This window comes from Caretta caretta, chromosome 23 (genome assembly GCF_965140235.1).
Source record: "Caretta caretta isolate rCarCar2 chromosome 23, rCarCar1.hap1, whole genome shotgun sequence".
Classification (NCBI taxonomy): Eukaryota; Metazoa; Chordata; order Testudines; family Cheloniidae; genus Caretta; species Caretta caretta.
This window is the reverse complement of record NC_134228.1, coordinates 2,951,726-2,972,930: the sequence shown is the minus strand read 5'-3', so window position 1 is coordinate 2,972,930 and position 21,205 is coordinate 2,951,726. Positions and strand designations below refer to the sequence as shown.

The window sequence follows — 21,205 nt, the reverse complement described above, 5'->3', positions numbered from 1 at the left end:
TGCTAGGTATGTTGCCATACCACAAAGCATTTGGCAGATCATCCAGCATAATAAAGCTAGCTATTAAACCCAACACTTGCCAACTCCTCCAATAAAGTAGATGCCTCATGGGTGGTGGTATAATTAAGCTGTTGCCTTGTTTAATATTCTGCAATCCTCTCTTATGCATTTAGAAAGTAAGCCATTATACAGTTTAAGTATTTCTTACAGCTAACTATGAACCGCTGTTATGCCCTGAGAAGAGTACTCCTAGTGAAACCTTTTACATCTTGTGTACCCTCTCGGGCACCGATACCACAGTTGACGGTTACATCACACCACCATTTGAATAGATCACTACTATTACACTTGGTCAGCAATAGGTATGGGACACAGACTCAAAGCAAAAATGCAGTCATTGTAAGAGCACGATTCTTCAAGATTGAATTTCAGCATTCTTTCACAAGATTTTGTCATGATGATTGCAAATATAACTGCTATTATGTGTCCAGCATACCTTTGACACGAGGACCTGTTTTACTGGTGACAGATGAAGATATGTGAAGACAGTACAATGAGGATTATCCACTATTTAAAACAGGCAGTGGGTAACTTCTTCCAGAGAGAATATTTCAAAGGTCAACCCTCCGTGTATTAAGTTTTCCTATGGCCTGATTCTTTGAGGTGCTGAGCACCCCTAGATCCCAAAGCCAATGGGAGCTGAGGGAGCTCAACAAACTGGAAGATTTTCCATCACCCAGAACTCTTTTTAGCTGAATGTTTTTAGAGAAAGATTGAGAATCTTTAACAGCTGAACAAGTAGCCACTCCTACATCATATTCATAATGTCATAAAACCATTATGAAAAGATATGGTGAGGCAAGTAGGAGAAGAAAGAAATCCCTGCTATTCTATGATTGCTAATGGATAAGGGAGTTTACAATCTCTTCATTCTTTATGTAAGTCCTAGGTTCTCTGTCTGGAGTACAGCTTTTGTTTATTTTAATTTAATCCTCTCTTCAGAAGTTATGCATATGCACTTGTTTCAATCTGGCAAATGCCCTATTGATGCAGAGTGAGAAGGCACAATTAGGTAAGGTAGTTACTAACAGTAATCCTTCACAAACATTCTCCCGTACACAGCACAACACCATACTGTAGACTAAACGTGTTGTCTGTAACTTGGCATCTAAATCGAGACAATACAAAAATGTAACCACCTTCAGAATCAGTGGGATGTTTACGTTCTGGATTTGGTCCAAAGGAAGTTTAAATCATGGTTACAAGATAACCTAATAAAGGCTGAATCATTAGCATGCCCTTCAAACCAGCTCAAGGACGCAGGTAGTTTTTGTACAAAAATGGTATGTCTCCAAGCCTAAGACCTTGGAAGCTAAATCCAATATTACACAATTTGGATTTACACTCCAAGCTTGTGGAAGAACAAGAAAACCAAGTTAACTTGTAAAACAAGCCTCAGTGTTTTCCAACTTTGCTTTCCTGCGCAGCAAAGGAGATGGCTTCCACTGACTCACTCAAAGATACCATCTTCTTGTGAAAATGGTGATCTCTCCAGCATCAACACAACAGGAAATAAGTGTGTAGAACATATGGCTAGGATATACATTTCCATTAAGGCGGAATACTGGCACTCATTTGCTTTTTGTTTGCTAGTGTTTGGAAAACGACGCAGAGGATGCAGACAGATTCTGCCCTGCTGTTAATGTCACATAGCTGAGATTCCATCACAGAAACCCCAGAGACTGGACACATACCAGCAGTAAAACCGCAACTGTTTGGATGGCTTGTGTATGCACACAGATATACACCTATTCAATACCAGTGAAATGGTCTTATGTAGTCTTTTGCTGAACTGTAACATCCCTTGCCCTTTCACTACAGGAGTCAGTATTCATACTGAGCAATGCATTAATCCACTGTAAACCCTCTAACAGGACAGTTTTATTTCTATAGCATGCTGAAGTGTTTAAATGTCAGGGACTCCCTGCGGTGTTGCAGTGTTTGCTGGAATCTAAGTAGCCCTGTGGCCTGCCACTGCTATTTCTGCTTCTCCTTCTAGTTCAGAGACATGACTGAATCCAGTCTAGCATGTTACCAGTACGGTGATGTCTTCTTAAGTTTACAAGGAATTCATTCGTGCAACCCTCCCCCCCCCAACAAAAACAGATGAGATATGTTTAAACAGTGGGGCTGCTCATTAGAAATGAGTCCAAAGCAGGGAGCTACAACACAGTGAATTTTCCGTAGCTGCTCAACAGAGCAAGAAGACATGAGGTTGCCACCTTTACTACATCCTTCTCCATCCTTACAAAAAAATATTTGAGTTTAAATTTTACCTTCCCTATATATTTTTTGTATTAGAGTTTTCCCTCTCAGGACCAGAGAGCCTTGATGACTTGCATTTCACTATAACAGATCCTTTTTAGTCAAAATTCTTTGCTCGGTAGATAAAACTTGCAGCTTTTTCCTCTTTCAAAGAGAAAAGTGACTTCTGAAGAGGAAAGCCTTGGCCACCAAATCCCTGTAAGTGGTTTAACTGGCAGGAAATAAACTAGAAGTCCAATGTACATCAGGTCAGCCAGGAGCTCAAAGCCATTCAATTGTTACTGATGGATCAGAAAAGACATAGGAGAAGCCTGTTACGAGCAATGAATCAACAGAAACAATGACCACTGCTCCTTAAAAGCACAGGGAGAACGGTTATCGAGCACTATTCTGTCATTCTGGATGTTGCTCAGCCTTTAGATGTTGAAGAAAGGGGAGTGGGTGGAGTAGTGAACTGCTAGATGACTTGCTTTGCTAGGATCTAGCAAATACTAGCAGGCGGACAAAGCACTCAATCCTGTGGCTATGTATAAAGTTGCCAAGCTCATCTTGTTTTCCAGTCTTCACTGTTGAATTCACTGGAGCCTTATCTACACTAGGGAATTTTACAGAAAGTTTCCCAGCAGCACCAGTGATGGCACCGGTGGGAGTTCCACTGTAGATGTGTTTAATTAATGTGGTTTTAAATCAAATGCAGACAGAACATAGGTGGTTGTTTTCGCTTCAAATATAGGAAATATGAAACCTGCTGATCAATATTGCAAGTTGGTGATTAGTATTCAGTGATCACACACCAGTGTATGAATTTATCTGACTCAAGTTGCTAAAGCTAAAATAGTGGGGAATAAGCAGTTGAAGGAATTGAAATAATGGAACTAGATCATTCTTTTACAGTAAAGTGTAAACATCACAAGTTAAATAGGAAGTCAGAGTCTCAAGAGCAGCAGAAAAATCAGTTTACTTGCATTTTTCAAGCTCAAATTTGCTACTGAATGAAACCTTGTCTATTGAAATGGAAGAGTGATGACTCATCACCCTGGAAATGAGACTTGATGACAACTGCATCAAAACATAGCCATGACAACTCATATCTCTGTTTCAAACCTTCCAGCAACTCTTCAATATCAGCTTCACATAGGAATGGTCTATGTTCATCTTTGAAATCCCAAAATTGTCAAAAATCAAGTCTGTGATTATGCCGTAAAACTGAAAGGCAAAGTCTTGAACTTTGTAAGTTACAACCGTCTTTGATACTAAAAACCATCACTGTCCATGCAGCACAGAATGAGCAATTTAAAGAAATGATTGAAGCACCTCACACTGATACTACTCCAGACAAATTTGAACTCTTGGGCCCACTAACAACAGGTGTAGAAATGGCACGAAGTAAACTAACTAAAAGTATAAGGATTGACATTAATGCAAGATGGTTGAACGAACATGACCAACGAACCAATAATGGCTGAAAGCATCCTATAGAGGAAAGCGTGTTTCTGCTTCATGCTATTTATTCTGTGGCCCTCTTCAAATAAATGTGACCAAGTTGCTAAGGGGACTATCCAAGAATACAGAGAAGCGTATGCCAAAGTGGTCTTTGCCTTTTGCTCAGACACCAATAAAATGAAAGTGAGTTTCTGATGTGTGGGTGTTCCGGCATGCTATTGAAGCCTCACTGAGAAGTTAAAACACCTAACAGTTCTAATGCACATTGTGCAGGTGCTCTGTAAGCATTAGTCCTCACCCCACACAAGGAAGTTCGGTATTATTGCCTTTTTAAGGACAGGTAATCTGAGGCAAAGGTTTAGTGTTACTCAAGGCCACACGGTAAGCCAGTGGCAGAATCCATTCTTGGCTCCTAGTCCTGAGCTCAATCCACTAGAGCAAACTGCCTCTAATTTCTGTACAGCACTTTGAAGTAAACTGCTATACAAGTGCTAAGCATTAACATTCAGCAGAGCTAATTTCTCTGCTTCTCTGTACAGTCAGTTGTTCCAAGCATTGTGCTGCAAGAAAAAAACCTAAAAGGACACACAGCTAAAGTATTTCAATAAGTTAGATGCTGAGTTCTCTGTTTTATGGTCTTGATGAAACCACTGGTTAAGAGACTTATTCTGTACTGATGCAGTTAAATACAGCAAAGATTTCTTTGAGAAAGAAGCAGGAATTATTTTGGGGAGGGTGAAGGGTTTTTTTTTTTTTTAAACTAGATTAGCCTTTGAGCAGACTGGAATTTGAAACTGCTGCTTCTGCTCTGAAATCAGTGAACCTTGTACTTCCACTAGCATGCCAATTTAAACATAACCTGCAAGAACATTCAGCATTTCTTTACTGAGCAAACCTGGCCACCTCAAGTGAAGATCAGACAAACAGTTTTTCTTCGTGCATCTTGGTAAGTTACATTTTGGTCCTGACACAATCCCTTAATTTCTTCCAATTCACCTCATCCTTGATTTTCAGTGCTCTCGATTATTCTTATAATGCACCCAATCCCCACAAATCCATGCACACACACTTTATTCCTAACCTGCTATTTCATCTCAACCTTCCTAATATTCCGGTCCCGTCCCTACCCCAAACAGCTCCAGTGCACTGTGTGATAGTGGACAAGTATCCACCAACATTAGGCTACAACACTTGTTCCACCTCCTTTTAATCAAAGGTGGCACCAGCTCTCCAAGCACAAGCTCAAAGCAAAAGTAAATGTCGTTTTTCTCCAGGATTCCCTGTCCTTCCACAGCTGCCAGAAAGCTCAGCTCTCAAGCACTAGCTTAACACTTGTTTGTGATTTTCCAAGCACAAACATTCCAGCTATTTTAGAAGTGCCAACTGTTTTTGTAAAAGGAAGTATTAACTACATTTTATCATCTCCTCAAAGTTTGAGTGAAGCTTGCAGCAACTCGCATTGAAATTTGGCAAAATGAGATGAGATATAGCTAAAGGGAGAAGGATTAGATACCTTTAGGCAATGCACTAAACTTTCAGAAATCAGTACAACAGCCAAAATAGCATGCAATGGCATGTATACATCAGCTGCTATGTATACATCAGCATTTTCATTCACTATAAGGTGTGAAAATGAAACATTAAACTGAACTGTTCAAATATCAAGATCACAGTGACCACTAAACTATGAAGTGTCACCTCCCCTCCCCATTTATTGGGCTTGTATCAGTCTAGATAGTTGGTTCTTGACCATGGGTACACAAAGGTCTTCCAGAGGGTACACATCAACTCGTCTAGATACTTGGCTACTTTTACAACAGGCTACATAAAAAGCACTAGTGAAGTCAGTACACACTAAAATTTCAGACAATGACTTGTTTATACTGCTCTATACAAGGAAACGTAAGTACAATATTTATATTCCAATTGATTTTATAATTAAAAAATAATGAGAAAGTAAGCAATTTTTCTGTAAGAGTGTGCTGAGACACTTTTGTATTTTTATGTCTGATTTTGAAAGCAAGGTGAAACATGGGTGTACACAAGACAAACCAGTCTCCTGAAAGGGGTACAGTAGTCTGGAAAGGTTGAGAGGCACTGGTCTAGACTGTGCTTTGACATTCCCCATCCGTCACCATTGTTCTCTTAGAACATTCTCTTAACTTGGTCCTAATTGAATTAAGCATCTAATATATATTATATACAGCCAAAATGACTTTTAAAAAAAAACAACAGCCACATTTAAGGCCAAGTCAGTCAGTTCTATGACTTCTCATCTTTTACTACATAAAACAAGCTACCGGTGCCCTGATATTGCCTATATGAACAGGGCCAAATCGCATGATCAGGGGGCTCTGTCATGTTATAACAATCATCCTGCTTGGTCAAGTCTCACTCTGGTTTCCCCACACCAAGGGCCTTGTCTACACTGGGCTTTTAACCACATTTGAAAACAAAGCCTGGATCTGGTTTAAACACAGTTCCAAACATGATCTGAGCTGCATAGATGGAGCCACAGTGCCTAAGGCCTGATGTCCAGTAAAGTTTTACTTACATGCCCTACTAAACACAGTGTTATACAGGTGTAAGATTGCTTACAATAGTATGGCTTATATTGGTTCCCTGAGCTGTGAATTTCATACCTATATAAACTACATCTACAATAGGAAGATTTTGTCAGCTTAACTATGCCAGCATTATTAAAATCAACAATTCTTTCTAGTGTAGATCTGCTCTAAGATAGCTTTCAAAAAAAAGTTTGACTGGAAAACCAACTTTTGGAGAACTGATTTGAGAGTCTGGTCCTATCCACATCAGTCAATCCATATTTGAAGCCAGTTTAGCTGGAATGGTGGTTCAAAGCCCAGTATCAACAAGGCCTTGAACGATCAATTTTTCTTATCACACAATTCTTAGAGGAATTTAGATGTATTTAAAACAATTTCCAGTTGACTGCAGAGCTGTAGCCCAATTTCGAAAAGGTGTCTCCGCTTGTTTCATATCATAGTAAAATAGTTTCAGTGAAGTGCGAAGGACAAATGGATGCAGGGGGAGAGAATATGGGACGGGCTTCATGCAGCTCTACATCATGGAAATCACACACCCTGAAACAGTGAGCATTAATAGCGTTCTCCCACAAGAACAGCAGCTAAGGTGCCACGTCACAGTGACAAAACCTTTAGCCATCTAAGTGGAACTAAGCTATTGTTCAATACTTGAGAGAGGGCAGAACCTTTTCTTAATAGTAATGCATCAGCATGATTTAAAAGTGAGCCATTTTCACTATCCCTCAAAATATGGAAAAATCATTAGCAATGTGAGTTGGCTTTTACACACTGTTGAAACAGCCTACTGGCTATTTTTAAAATATCTTCGGTCTGATTTCAGCCTAAACTCACAAAGCTTGACAGCACAGACTTGTTACATAGTTTTAACAAACACATACTTGTTACATTTAGAATAAAATACTCCCTTTGAAAGTTTCTTCTCTTGCCAGCATGGAGTCTAAAAATTCCTCCACCTCCTTGAATTTTGTTCTGATATTCTTAGCTGTGTCTTAAATAGCATGCAATTAAGATAATTAAACAAAATAGCAGATGGCCACCTTGAATTCTCCACTGCCTGCCCAAAGAAACAAATCTGAAACACAAATAATCTTCAAATTATTAACCAACATGAATGCAAAATCAGCTATAGGTCAGAATGCTCAATGTATTGCTACATTTCCAGGGTTCTGGAAAAACTGGCAGAGAAAATGGCACATATTCTTCACAATCAATTGAGTCTTACAAGCAAGGTGTTGCCCTGTTGTGATGATAGGATTTTTTAATTACCAGAGTCACCTATGACTTGAAGGGAGAGAGGAAAAAAGATGTGCCCTACCCAGCTTTGTGACACTCCCAATATAAAATCGGATGAGGTTGGGGGAGGGACATCAGATTTATATAAGAACGCAAGTGTTAATACTGCTGCAGTCCTAATAGTTCCCGGCTTCAGTTGACTGAATTCACAGCTGCAGTCATTGCAAGACAGGACCTGCTAAATTTAAGGGTGTAGTTTTGTAAAATGAGTTCTCATTCAAATATATCCTCTCATCCTGAGGAACGCAAAAGCTATATGAATTGCAAGTGTCACACACATTAAAATGTGCGCATGGTTTTAGATGCATCGGGCACAAAAAGGTGCCCGAAGCACAGAGCTCAGCCATGCGTGAATTGACGACAACTACTCCAATATACCTTGAACACTGAACAAACCAGAGAGGATTCTGATGCCATCACAGCAAGTTTAGTCCACCCAAGCAAATATTTCCAAATCACAGGCCACAGAAATGGAAGGAAGGATTCCTGCAACCCAGCAGGATTCACAGAACCACATCAGTTATTGCTAGCAGACATACAGCTGCCCTCAGGAGTGATTATAAGAGGCAGGGTAACACCCTCGGCATTTTTAAGGCTGTCCATGGTTGACCATGTGCCTATTAATGAATGTCTGTGCATTGTAGCGTTTTTGTACATGCAGCTAGAGATCACAATAGGTGCATTTTTATATATTAATATAGATAGCTGGTGCAGCAGGGGCCAGTCAATTTTTACACAAAACTATTTAGACATACAAGGAAAGCATATAGATTGGAATCTTCACCTCCATGGTCACTCCATATCTGGCTCTCTCAGCTGACCAGACAAGAGCAAGGAATGAAACTCAGCCAGTGGAGAAGATTGCTTCAAAGGGGCAGGGATGCAGTAGGGATCTATTACAGAAGCCACTAACTCCATAGGTCAACAGCTCCCAGTGGTGCTGTAGAGAGATCTCAAGGAGATTCCAGGGAAGGGGTTTGGGAAACAGGCACCTCCCTTCCAGGGGCTCTCAGCATTCCCCACCCATGGTAGATTACTCAAAGGGGAGCACCTCAAAGCAGTGACTAGGAATTTGTTCTCCACCCAACATCACATACATTTCAACCTGCCCCACCCAACCCCCATGACTCTTGCTTCCTCCTGCAACCAACACCTACTGACACCCAGGCCCACTCCACCCCCTTCCATTCTTTCCCACACACATGTTAGTCTATAAGGTCTACAGGACTCTTTGCCATTCTTTCCCACAAGCACCCAGGCTTTCCATTATATTCTGCCTGACCACCCAGGACCAAAGCCCATTTCCCCTTTATACCTCTCTAACCCCCGTCACCCTGAGCTGATGTTTCTCCAGACTAGGTTCAACAGCAGGTCCTCATCCCCTGCAGAGACCCCTTTCCTACCCCTGCCCTTCCTGAATCTCCCTCTTACTCAACACTGTTGCTTCTCCCAGGTCACAGCCCCGCAAAGTCAGCAACAAGCACCCTCCCCGCAAGACCAAGCTCTCTCTTCACCTGCCTGATGCCTCCCCAGGCAGGGTCCAGTAGCAGGTCCCTAACCCCCCCCCCCCCCCCCACACACACACACACCCTCAATCCCCTCCTAGAGACTCCCCAGTCAGGACCCACAACCCAAACTATTAAGTGCCCACTTCATGGAGCGCCCACCCCTCCCCTTGCGCTGAGGCATCTCCCAGCCTGAGTCCCAGCCTCACCCCCACAGAAACCCCCATTCCCCACCCAAACCTGTCACTCACCACTCCCCCTTTGCCCCTAAGGCCGAGAGCCACTCCCTCCCCACCCTTCCGGGCACCCTTTCACACACTTCTTCACTTCTTCGCTCAGACCCACAGACCCTCCCTGTCTCCTCACCCCAGACACCCTCCCCTCGCCTTGCACCTCTGCTTAGCCCAGGTCTCCCTCCCCCCAGCCCACGCCTCCCCCTTCGGCCCCCCAGCCCCGCTTTTCCCCTCAGCCCCCTCCCTTCAGCCCCAGAGCCCCCGCAACCCAGGCCACCCCCCCAGAGCAAGTCCCCCCCTCACACCCAGAGGCCCCTTCAGCCCCCAGTCTGAAACCTGCCTTCCCAGACCTCCTCCTTTAGCCTCCCCAGAGCCCCTCACCTCAGACTCCAGACCCCGTCCCCCCTCTCCTCCTAGCCTCCCCTCCTCAGGCCCCCCTCCTCGGCCCCCCCAGCCCCTCTAACCCCCTGACCCCATTCCCCCAACCCCCCTCTCTCCCTAGCCCCCCCGCCCCCCACCCGGTCCCCCCAGTCCCTCCGACCCCCCTCTCCCCTAGCCCCGCCTCCTCAGCCCCTCCTCGGCCCCCCCAGCCCCTCCGACTCCCACCTCCAGACCCCCTGACCCCATTGCCCCAACCCCCCTCTCCTGCTAGCCCCCCCCCAGCCCCTCACCCCCGACCCGGTCCCCCCAGTCCCCCCCAGCCCCTCACCCCCGACTCCAGACCCCCTGACCCCGTCCCCCCAACCTCCCTCCCCCGCTAGCCCCGCCCCGGCCCCCCCCGGCCCCTCATCCCCGACTCCAGACCCCCTGACCCCGTCCCTCCGACCCCCCCAGCCCCTCATCCCCGACCCGGTCCCCCCAGTCCCTCCGACCCCAGTCCCCCCCCCCATGGCCCCCCCAGCTCCCCCGACCCCAGTCCCCCCCTCACCTTGCGCTGCTGCTTCTCCCAGGCGGGGTCGAGCAGCAGGTCCCGGTCCCAGTCGTCCTCCTGCGCCATGTAGTCGTTGATGCCGCCGCCCGAGCTGGGCCCGTTGCCGCCGTACTGATAGGGCTGCCCCGCTGCGTGGTAATCCACCATGGTCCGCGCGGCTCCCGGCCCAGCGCCCCGACCCGCCGCTCCGCCTGAGGGGAGGAGCCGCGCCGCGGGGCCGCCCCGCCCCGCGGGGAGGGGCCGGCGCGCGCGGCGCCTGCGCGGCTGGCCGGAAGCGAGCCCCGCCCCCTGCGCCCGAGACGGGGAGGTTCAGGGCGCCTGCGTCGTACGCCCGGCCGGCGCGAAGGCTGGCCTCACCCACTCCGCCAGGCTCAAACTCTCAGGGCGCAGGCGCTGAAAACGCCTTGTTTCCCCCCCCGCGCGGGACGTGACTACCTGCCCCGTCCACGTCCTCGGGCCGCCCTGCGCCTGCGCTCTCCCTTGGCCTCCCGATTCCTCTCCCGCCCTCTCGGGGGTCTGACAGTGCGCCTGCGTCCCTCTTTCCCGCTCCCCCCCAGCGCCATAGCATTGCGCCTGCGCATGTCCCCACAACGGCTTCTTGAGAGCCACACGCCTGTTTCTCCCCTCATGAATATTCAGTGTGTGTGTGTGTGTGTGTGGCCAATGACAATCAATGCCCTCTGTATGTGTGGCGTGGGATGGCACCTCCCTCTCATGAATATTCATATTGTTCATGGAGCCTGCCCTCCTTCATGAATATTCATATGAGAGGTGGGATTGTTGTGATATCTCATGACTATTCATATTGTGGGTGTGACAACGTCGCTGCTTCATGAATATTCATATCCTGAGTGGAGGTTGCACGTGACATTGTCTTCCCTCATGAATATTCATATTGTGGTTAGCTCCTCCTCCCCCTCATGAATATTTATATTGTATGTGCGGTGTAACCCCTTGTTAATATTCATAAGGTGGGGCAGTGTCCTCTGATTAATATTCATATTGTGGGTGGAGTTTAAACCTTCCTCATGAATATTCAGAATAGTATTTCCACCCCTTCGTGGAATATTAGGACGGTTGAGATGAAAGAGCAGGTAAGGAATAAGGTGCGTGCGCATATAGTGGGGGGTGGTGATGTTGCATTATGCATATTCATGATGGCAGGGTGTCTACTTTCTCATCCTCATGAATATTCATAGTATGGGTGGAGTTTGTGCCCCTCCACCCCTTGGCGTGTGCGGGGGCAGGAGACAGACATTTGCCCCATGTGCGGGCCCCAGAGTGGTGAGCGCCCCTCGGACAGTGCCGGCCTCCTGCCCCGCAGGGGACGGGGGGGTTGTCACGGCTCCAGCGTCCAGCCCGACAAAGCCACCCTCAGCCCGCCTGGCCTCTGGCTTCACCTGGGGGCTGCCCCTGCCCCGGCCTCGCTCAGCCCGGGCATGGCAGCCAGCCCTTTGGAAAGGGGGCCCTGCCGGGTCAGGGAGCCTGCGTGAGGAGCCTCTGTCTGCAGGTGGGCCCGACGCCCACGCTCCTGGCGGCGGAATGGCCGCTACCTCAAGGCCCCTTCCGAGCCGTTTCTGGGCAGGGGTCAGCAGGCTCCGTAATAACCGTGAGCTTTCAAGCTCCAAGCACTTGGCGAAGGAGGCCAAGTACCATGAACCCCATTGGACAGATGGGGAAACCGAGGCAAGTGCCTTACACAAGGCGACGTAGCACTGGCAGAGGTTGGAATAGCGAGTCCTGGCTCCCAGCTTAGCATCCGATCCACTGCAGCTGCAGAAAGTCCCACCAGAATACGTGCGAGAAGAGACTGGCGGCAAGAGTGAGCACAAATGGAACAGCTCATCCCCGAGTTGGCATGGCTGAGCTCATGCCGCAGCACGAGAGCAGAGAAGTATTTGGACCAGAGAAAAGTGGATCCTGTTCGCAGGATGGACGAAGCCCAGCTGCGCTCTTGGCTCCCTGTTCAGTTCATTAATCTAGATTGTCTCAAGCCAGAGCTAAAGGCAAGAACAGAACTCTGAAACTTGTGCTCTGAAAGCCCAGTGCCCAGCCTTTCGTGCAGAAGGGGAATCTCCATTAGCAATTGTCAGTATAGGCCCTATGATGCACAGCTGGACAGTTTTGATTCCATTCAGCAAGGTCAATGGTGAGTACATGCAGTTTGTGGTATTTACTATTAATTCTCACCATGTCATTCTTGTGTATAGGTCTCCCATCGAGAGCAAAGAAAAAATGACTGGAATGGAAAATTGTCATTAAAATTCCACTTGCTGTTTTGACGGATTCCTGCCCTCCAGCCCCAGCATGAATCCTGGGAGCTGCCTTCTTCTGGAACAATGGGCGGAAGCAGCCATCAGCCTTATAAATAGAAATAGCCCTGCCCCCGAGTAGCCTACCCAAGCTCACGCCTGGCTCCAAGCCATGATGAGAAGGGAACTGCCTTAATATAAAAAACCTTGGTCTGCCCACAGGTTCCCTAATTTGTAACCGCAGTTTGCACTCAGAAAGGAAGCAGTTTTCCCATGATCAGGCTCTGTGACTGAGCAGTCATCTTTGCCCTCTATCACAGCAATTACCCTGAGGCTGCGAGCCCAGGAATGAAGCTCTGACCAATCCCTTGGGGTTCACAGCAAACTCTGTACGGCTGCATTCTGGACCCATGTGGGCTTCGAGTGGGCAAATTTGTGGCATGACAATAAGCTGAGGTGTGGCGGTAGCCCTGAGTGGCTGGGAGGGGAGGTGGGTTTTACTCTGAGGTCACCCCTTGGAATAGGTTTATACCGTGATGTGTATGTCATAAGCATTAACAAGGCGCATGCAAATCTTTACCCAAAGCCCCATATTGTCACCCACACGTATTCATAAATACATTGTTGTGTCTCTGACATAGTCATGGCCCTTTGCATGCACACACATCTGTGCACCCTGCACACACACACACACATAGATTCACAAACTGAGTCTGTTTCTCAGGTGTGCACACACAGATTCACAGACACATGCTCAGAGGAAGGACTGCCTAGTGGTTAGAGCATCGGCTTGGCACTGGGGAAACCCTCATTCAATTCCCTGCTCAGCCACCGATGGAGAAACGGAGGCACCATGTGACCTCGGTAAGTCACTTAGCCTCTCTGTGCCTCAGTTGCCCATTGTATAATGGGGGTAGGAGCCTTGCCCTACCTCATAGGGGGTTTGTGAAGATGATTGTGATACTGCGGTAACAGGGTTCGTATGAGACCCATAGGTAGATTCATAAATATAGTCATGTTTCTCATACACCCTTCTGTCTCTCACACGCATTCAAAAATAGAGTCCCATCACACATACAGTCACACTTCACGCGTGTGGGCATACAGCCATTCACAAGCATATACTCACTTCACTGACACATGCTCACGTGCTTTGGGAAGCATGAGGCATTCAGCCCATACTTCTGCTTTACGGCCAACGGCTTGCAAGGGCTGTATCGAGCATCAGCTGCGTTAATGTCCCTGCTTTCAGGACATAAAAATGAGGCAGAGCTTCCTCTGTTGCCTCCCAGCTGGGATGGCGCAGCAGTGCCAGTAAGACATTTTTGCCAGGTGTATAATACCTGAAGGCTTCATGGTGCATTAGCTGGGTGGGACACAGAGGCCCATCAGTGGTTGACTTCTTCCAATAAAAGAAATTACCTCACCCAACTTGGTCATTCCTAAAATGTGTTTGGCAAGCAATGCATCAACCCACTCTGCCCTAGACAAAGGAGTGTATATTTGTGTATCCGACCAGCTGGTCATCAGGCAGAGACAGGCTCCGTTTATGTACGAATCAGCAGGGGGATGGGAAGAACGGCATGAGGTCATCCTGAGTCTGGGGACAAAACTGAGTTTGGGAAGAGATAAGGAGAGAGGAGAAGCCATCATAGCAAGCTGAGAAAGATGGATCCTTCACCCAAGGGGGTTGAAGTCTCTGGGAACTGAATGTAGGTGAGAAATCTGCTTAGGCAAAGATCTTTCACCTAGGAATATGAGGGAAATCAGCACCTTGTAATTCTATGGAAGGCCCTGACTGATTGAAAGGAAGTCAGCCATGAATGAGGAAAAGAAAAATTGGGAAGAAATCTACCTTGAACCACGACTGTGTCTTGATGGGTTAAGTTTCAGTCTTTTAGCTGTGAGTTTTCCCTTTATTTGGTTGTAACCATCTCTACCTTTATCCCTTCTACTTGGTACCACTTAATCCCAGTTCTTCTGTTAATGAACGTATTTTACTTCTAATCAAAACCAACCCAGTGCTGCGTTTGAATTGACGCAATTGTTAATTCCAGTTAAGGCAACCAGCCGCTGTGGTTTTGTCTCTTTAAAGGTGCAATGGACCTGAATGCATTGAGGAAAGGGCTGGACATGGCAGGACAGATGGTGTTGGGGAAATTTGGGACTGGGGGTGGGTTGCGGTCACTTGGCCAGTAGCCACCAAGGCTGGTGGAGTTCAGAGCATGGCAGGGGGGTAATAAGCAGACACACAGACCCTGAGTGCATGCTGGCTGGGACCACCCAGACAAGGAGCTAGGACAGCAGAGCATTTTAAGGCACTCAGGGTTACAGGACAAGTGGTGACTAGTCTTTCACTAGTCTGGATTGCACCCCAGATTGTGACACTGGGTCCCCTTGTAGCAACGACTGGTGAGAGGTGCTCGCTGGATAGCCCTGGGGACTGGATCTGACGGCAGGGGCAGGGCAAAGACCAGTGATCCTCTCTGCCTTGGAGGGACCCCGTTTAATCTCCATGGCTGGTCAACAAAGGGGGCTAGTTGTGCTACTGAATTTTTATGCCACAACAACCTCTATTCTCTCAGGGTGCAGAGAAGATCACTGCTCGATTCAACCCAGGGAGCGCCTCCATAGCCCCCTGAGCGTTCCCGTCTTGGACACAGAGCCACGGAGCACGTTGTTTGACCCACAGCCTGTTTTGCAGGGCTGGCTTGCCACAGAGTCCCCCCCTTCTCCTGCTCTAAAGACCGTGCAGTGGGGCAGGGGAGGCTCTTTGACTCATCCTCCGTCGTGAGAGGATCCTTGATGTCCAGCACAGGCACAGATGTCACTTCGAGAACCCTCCTTGTTTCTCAGCCGCAGCCCTGCTGGAGGCAGCTGCGATTCAAGCAGGCAGCCCAGTGAGCTGGATGGCAGAGCCAGGGGCACAAGGGGGAGTCCGGGCTCCCAGGAGAGCGATTCTCTGCCAATCGGTATGGAAAAGCCATGGCTGGAAATGATTGGAGGGGATGAAACCAGCACCTTCCTGTTGCAAGGTGTGAAGCGAGGGACCCGCCTCCACCCCAGGGGCCAGTCCTGGGTTGACTACACAACAAAGAGGGACCCATTGCTGGTTCCAAGTGGGATGTGGCTGGTGCCCTGGGGGAACAACAAATGACGGGACATGTCTGCCTCGTGGGGTTGGTATCTCAGAAAACAAATCAAATACGGCCTAGACTCAGATCTGAGCCCCAATTCAGGTCTGAAACCAAACCCAGAGCTCCAGCCTACTCTGGAGGAGGAGATCTGTGAACTGGGCTAGGAAGGACGGGGAGCCAGGGCTAGACATAATGAAAAACAGATCGTCAGGAATGGAAAAAACATTTACAGCCTTTCTTTCTTTCCATCTGGAAAGCTGACAGAGTAAGCCTCTTTGGCTGCTCCCACTTCTATTACAGTACCCACGGAACTTGGGCCAAAGCTTCAGGAAGGCCTCTGGGATCGGGAACAAAGTCAACACTGTTCCTCGTGAGCCAGAGCTACCTGGGCAGACGTGAGGAACACGCAAGGACCAAGCGGAGCCTCAGGGCCTCCCCTATGCCGTGCAGTTAGCCTCTGCCACACATGAAGCAGCTGACGGGGGAGCTCACATCTCGTGCTTCCTGCTCCAACGGAATTGCATTTGTAACATTTCATTTCATTTGTCACTTTCGATAGCTCAGCGCTGGGCTTCGCATTTCTTTGACCCCATTCACAGCCCGTCTCGGAGGCTGAACTGGGCCGAAAACCGACTCTAAGGAGATTTATTTTCATTCACTCCTGAGAGAAGGGCACCAGAGCCATCACAGCGAGTGGCGCTCAAGGGCCAAAGGTGATGGCACGTTCACAGTCAAGCAGGAGGAAAATAGACCACTCAGAGCCAACTGCATTCAGGTTTAAGGGAAACATCCCAGGAGGTGGCAATGGATTCTTACACTGGTGTGAGAGGTGGGATCTGTCCTCTTGGGGGTCCCAGATTGCTTACACTGAAGTCAAGAGTGTGTCAGGTCTCCTGGGGATCCCGCTACTCAAGGATCAGATCTATCCTTATCTTTGCGAGCGCTGGCTAGAGGGGAGTATGTCATAAACCAGCTGGCGAGAATGTGTCTGTGTCTACTTATACACACCCTTGCCTTCTTGTGGATGGAATCCAAACAACGTGTCATAAGCTCTATACTGCTAACCCCTAGGTGAGATTCTCCTTCAATTCAAGGCTTAGGCTTTTGGAGCAGGCAGATCTGAGTTCTAGTACTGCTCTCACCTTGATGTCCAGAGCAACTTCAATGTGCAGCAGCCCTTCTGTCCTAGCTACCCTAAGAGCGGCTGCAATCATTTTCCCACTGAATATTTAACCTCATGCAAGGGGTTAGCCTCTAAACATAGGTGCTATCCGGTGAGATCATAGCTGACAAGGAGAGAAGGGGAATGTATTCCAGAAAGCTGCCATATAAAGCTCTTTTTGGACGCAAAGTCCCCCAATATAGCCGGGAATTGGCCACGAACCAGACCCGCAGATTTGGCTGCTTCCCCCCCCCCGGCCAATTTTGAAATTCTATCAATTCCCCCCCACACACACACATTTTTGTTTTATTTCTTAGCTCCGCAAATATGAAACAAGGGTTATGCCCTCCCATTTCCTGCGTGGCGAGATGCTGAACATTCCTGCGACATATATATTTAGACGCTGGCTCGGAATCCTCTATTTATCATAAGAAGGAGCTTGCTCTCAGTGGGGGGAGAAAGAGCGGGGGGGGGGGTGCGTGACTCACCAGCATGCAACAATCATCTTAACTTCCCTCCCACCCCAGCCCACGCTGTTAATAGGGGCAGGCCGGATGTTCGGCACTAAATGCTAGTCCAGAGGTTCTCAAACTTTTTTTGCTGGGACCCCCTTTGAAAACATTTGGGCTGTGACGTCCCCCTCCCTCCCCCCCCATATCACACCCTCCTTACTTCTGCCCTGCTGCTGGTGGCGGTTCTGCCTTCAGAGCTGGGCACCCAGCCAGCAGCTGCTGCTGCTCTCACACCCCCTCTCCCATAGTCTTGCAACCCCCTTTTGGGTGGGGACCCCCAGTTTGAGAAACACTCTGCTAAATGAAAAGGGGGACTTGGGCACCTTAGAGACAAACCCATTTACTTGAGCATAAGCTTTTGTGAGCTACAGCTCACTTCATCGGATGCATTCAGTGGAAAATACAGTGGGGAGATTTATATACATAGAGAACATGAAACAATGGGTGTTACCATACACACTGTAAGGAGAGTGATCACTTAAGGTGAGCTTTTACCAGCAGGAGAGCGGGGACCTTTTGTAGTGATAATCCAGGTGGGCCATTTCCAGCAGTTGACAAGAACATCTGAGGAACGGGGGGGGGGGGGGGGGGGGGGGGGAAATAAACATGGGGAAATAGTTTTACTTTGTGTAACGACCCATCTACTCCCAGAGTAATAAGGCTGCTACTCTGAAACTCTGCTAAATGGCATCACTCACGTGGGGAGGAACAATTGGCAGGCTGAGACGCATGCAGGGCTGGGCCAGATCGTGTCTCCCCGCTGCCTTCAGCTCCCACCTGGGTTCACCAACTGCGTGTTCTCAGAGCCCGCGCCCCCGTTCGCAAACAAGGACGGCAGCATCTTGTGGTCCAGTGAGAGGGAGTGAATGGGACCGAGCCGGTGACAGGAGCTGGGAGGACAGGGAAAGGGAGAGAAACAGGCCTGGTAAAGGAAGCTACACACACAGACGCACACACTCCCATTCCCAGCCCCGGCGTGGCCCCTGCTAACACACCCTACCTCGGTGTGGCTACAGCACATAGAGAGGCTTGAGAGTCAGCTACTGCCTTCCAGAAAACAGGGCTGTCATTTTAGCTCAGACAACAGACCCACAGGTCCTAACGTCCACTGCCCACAGACAGCCCAAGCAGGGGCAGGCATCATTACGCAGCCCAGGCCAGGGACAGCCCTGCAATAGGAGCAGGACTGGAATCACTGGAGGTCCTGGCCTCTCCCGGTCATTGAAGATCCCGTGGGCCCCTGTATCAGCACAGCCCCCGAGACACCCCACTAAGCACCAGGAGACAGCAGCACAGTATCCGGGGACAAGGTGTCTGTCTGTCCATGCCTAGGCCCGATCCTGCTGTCGTCCGCACACGCCACGCCCACAGGGTGCAGACGGGATGGGATCAAGCCCTCAGTTTCATGCTGTAAGCGTGAAGGATCCTTGTCCCGTCCCCCCATGGCTCCCCCTCAACACACCTTCACTCTCCCAGTCCACGTGCCATTTGCCAACATCTCTCCAGCCTCAGGAAGACAAATCCCCGCAGCTTGTTCCCGTTACACCGCCGGAGTGCTCCACATTCTTGCTAGAGGAATGCTCTCGCCAGCTGATCGCAGAGGCAGGACCCTGCGGGCTGAGCCAGCCCATCACCCCCAGAAGCCCACGTGCTCTGAGCCAGCAGCACTCCACCCCCATAACCAACACCTCCTGGTGCCCTCACCTTGCAGAATCAAGCTGCGGACTTTCCCATTTCAACCCGTAGCGGAGGAGGCGGGGACAGGGCTCTGCGGGGAATGAACACAAGGGGGTAAGCCCTGAACCAGGGTCAGTCAGCGGTCCTGGATCCCAGACAGCTTCACCCTAGCATGTGGGGAGGAAGAGGGAAACAACAGGAGGAAGATTCGACATTGCAGCAGGACACGGATGCTCCGGCAAAGCCGGACAGTGCCAGCTATAAAAAGCAGCAGACAAAAGGCCTTTGTGCCGCAGAGCTGGATAAAGGGCCTTGGCAGAACAAAGCTTGTGTGTCAGTCCAGCATGTCTGCAGCAAAGCCAGGGCCGATCCAGCCTGGGGATGGGCTCAACCTTGTAAGCATCTCCCTCACACACACTCCAACCTTGCCCAGGTGGGTCTCTCAGCTCCACCCGCTAGATCCAGGCCAGAACTAGGGCCACTGACTGGGCTGGAGTCAGAACAGCCCTTAACAGCCCCTTGCTGCATGGCTGGAGTCCCCCTTCCCTCTGAGGTCCGGGGCTCTGCCACAGTGCAGGCTGGCAGCCTCATCGCCTGCAGCACGGGGGGTCGCTGGGGGATGTCTCGGCCCCTGCTAGCTACGCGCCTGGCCGAGGCAGGGGTTTGCTGGCAGCGACCCAGCAGCCTGGGGCAGAGACGCCCCCACCTTGCCGTGATGCAGTGAACAATTCTCATTCGCGTGGGTCTGAGAGGAGACACCTCACTGCGACCGGAGCAGGGGGAGACCAGCTACCCCCCGACTTCCAGCCCCCAACCCAAGGCCCAGTATGAGGCCATGGGCAGGGCGAGAGTGAACAAGCCGCACGGCTCCCTCCCATGCGTCCTGCACCAGCCAGATGTTCACCCAAGCCTGATGTGGAGCGCTGCTGCCCCCCTCTGGATTGCACTGGGCACAGCAGGCAGGGAGCCTCAGGGCCTGAAGGACCAGCGTTGTGCCCAGAACCAGCTTCACTAAGAGAAGGCAAAAGTGTCTCAGAGGGGCAAACTGCTCCTAGCCCTGGGAACAGAGCACAGACGGCCTGACTCCCATGAGCCGTGCTCCAGCCCTCAGGCCACATGCCCCGCCCAAGCCAAGAACAGAACCCAGGAGTCCTGCTGTTTAAACAGGAGCCTCAAAGCAGCTCCTGCCTACTCCAGGCTGGCTGCAGCACTGCTCCAGCTCCCCAAGGAGACAGCCAGCTCCCTGGCCAGCTTGTCCTGTATTGACTGGGTGTTTGGTCAGGAGACCAGCGCAGCAGGACAAGGCTCTGTGCAATCGAGCCAGCATGGACTGGAAGGCAGAACCCCACTGGGGCCCAGCCCAGGAGGCAGGGGGGAGCAGCACCAGACCCTTCCTCCACTTTACCCCTCACTGGAAATGGCTCCTGCTGGTTCTTGCCACAGGCTGTCCTGCTGCAATGTCCCCTTGCCGGAGAATGGGAGCAGGCCTGCGGGGTTCTCTTCCCAGCTGCACCGCCTTTGGTAAGTCCCTTGGCCATCCCTCACTCTCATTTGCAGCGTAGGGCTTCCCCTCAGAGAGCTGGAGGTAATGAGCATTGATATCAGGTGCGTCACACAGAGCACCTTGTGCCCCAGGGCTACCACACAATGCAGAACAGTCAGTCCCTGCCTGAAGGCACAGACAGCGGGCACCCCGTCGCCCAGTGCTGGCTGTAGGAAGCTGCCAGCCTTCGTTTCCCACCCCCACGTTCAGTTCTCCCCTCCTGAGTGCCACTGGGCACTGATAGGCAGCTGCTGTGTCCACCCTGGCTCGCACAGGGGCAAAGGCCCGAACGGGCCTCAGACGGAGCTCTGCTCTCAGTGGGGTCCCTCGAGGCAGACACAGGACGAGGCAAGGGTGGGGCAGAGACAAGAGCTGGGCAGAGCTCTTTGCTCAGCCCCAAAGCAGCCTCCCTTGCTCCCTGCCCTCCTACCCCGTTGCTTGGAGCCACCTGGCTGACAATCCCCCCCGGTGTTGGAACCAACCGCCTCTCTGGCGCGGTCAATTGCAACTAGCAGCTTCTCAGGGATCTTGTGCTGGCTGGGGCCCCACTTACACCCCTGGGGTTCTGCCTGCTGCCCCCCCCCCCCCCAAGTGCCAATCAGCTCCAGGTTCCCACATTCAAGGC

The 21,205-nt window shown here is 49.9% G+C and overlaps 1 protein-coding gene and 1 long non-coding RNA gene across 8 annotated transcripts in view; both read right to left on the bottom strand.

Moving 5' to 3' along the window:
* The window catches only part of ACTN4 (actinin alpha 4), an 80,296-nt gene extending 69,782 nt beyond the window's left edge, over positions 1-10,514 (bottom strand). For 4 of the 6 annotated variants that reach the window (XM_048833406.2, XM_048833412.2, XM_048833407.2 and 1 more), the window contains exon 1: positions 10,295-10,514. In XM_048833406.2, coding sequence (XP_048689363.1) covers positions 10,295-10,444 — 150 coding nt within the window. In that variant the 5' untranslated portion in view covers positions 10,445-10,514. The remainder of the gene's footprint in view (positions 1-10,294) is intronic. The other 2 variants (XM_048833409.2, XM_048833408.2) reach the window with 1 other exon arrangement.
* Positions 10,515-17,684: 7,170 nt separating this feature from the next.
* LOC125628400 (uncharacterized) lies at positions 17,685-19,935 on the bottom strand. 2 transcript variants are annotated; one of them, XR_007354224.1, is made up of 3 exons: positions 18,823-19,058; positions 18,059-18,250; positions 17,685-17,924 (listed from the first exon to the last, which is right to left on the bottom strand). It is a non-coding gene; the product is annotated as an uncharacterized LOC125628400 (long non-coding RNA). The 2 variants fall into 2 exon arrangements; XR_007354225.2 differs by lacking the exons at positions 17,685-17,924; positions 18,823-19,058 and adding exons at positions 19,065-19,204; positions 19,684-19,935 and having other exon boundaries at positions 17,940-18,250.
* Positions 19,936-21,205: the final 1,270 nt, after the last annotated feature.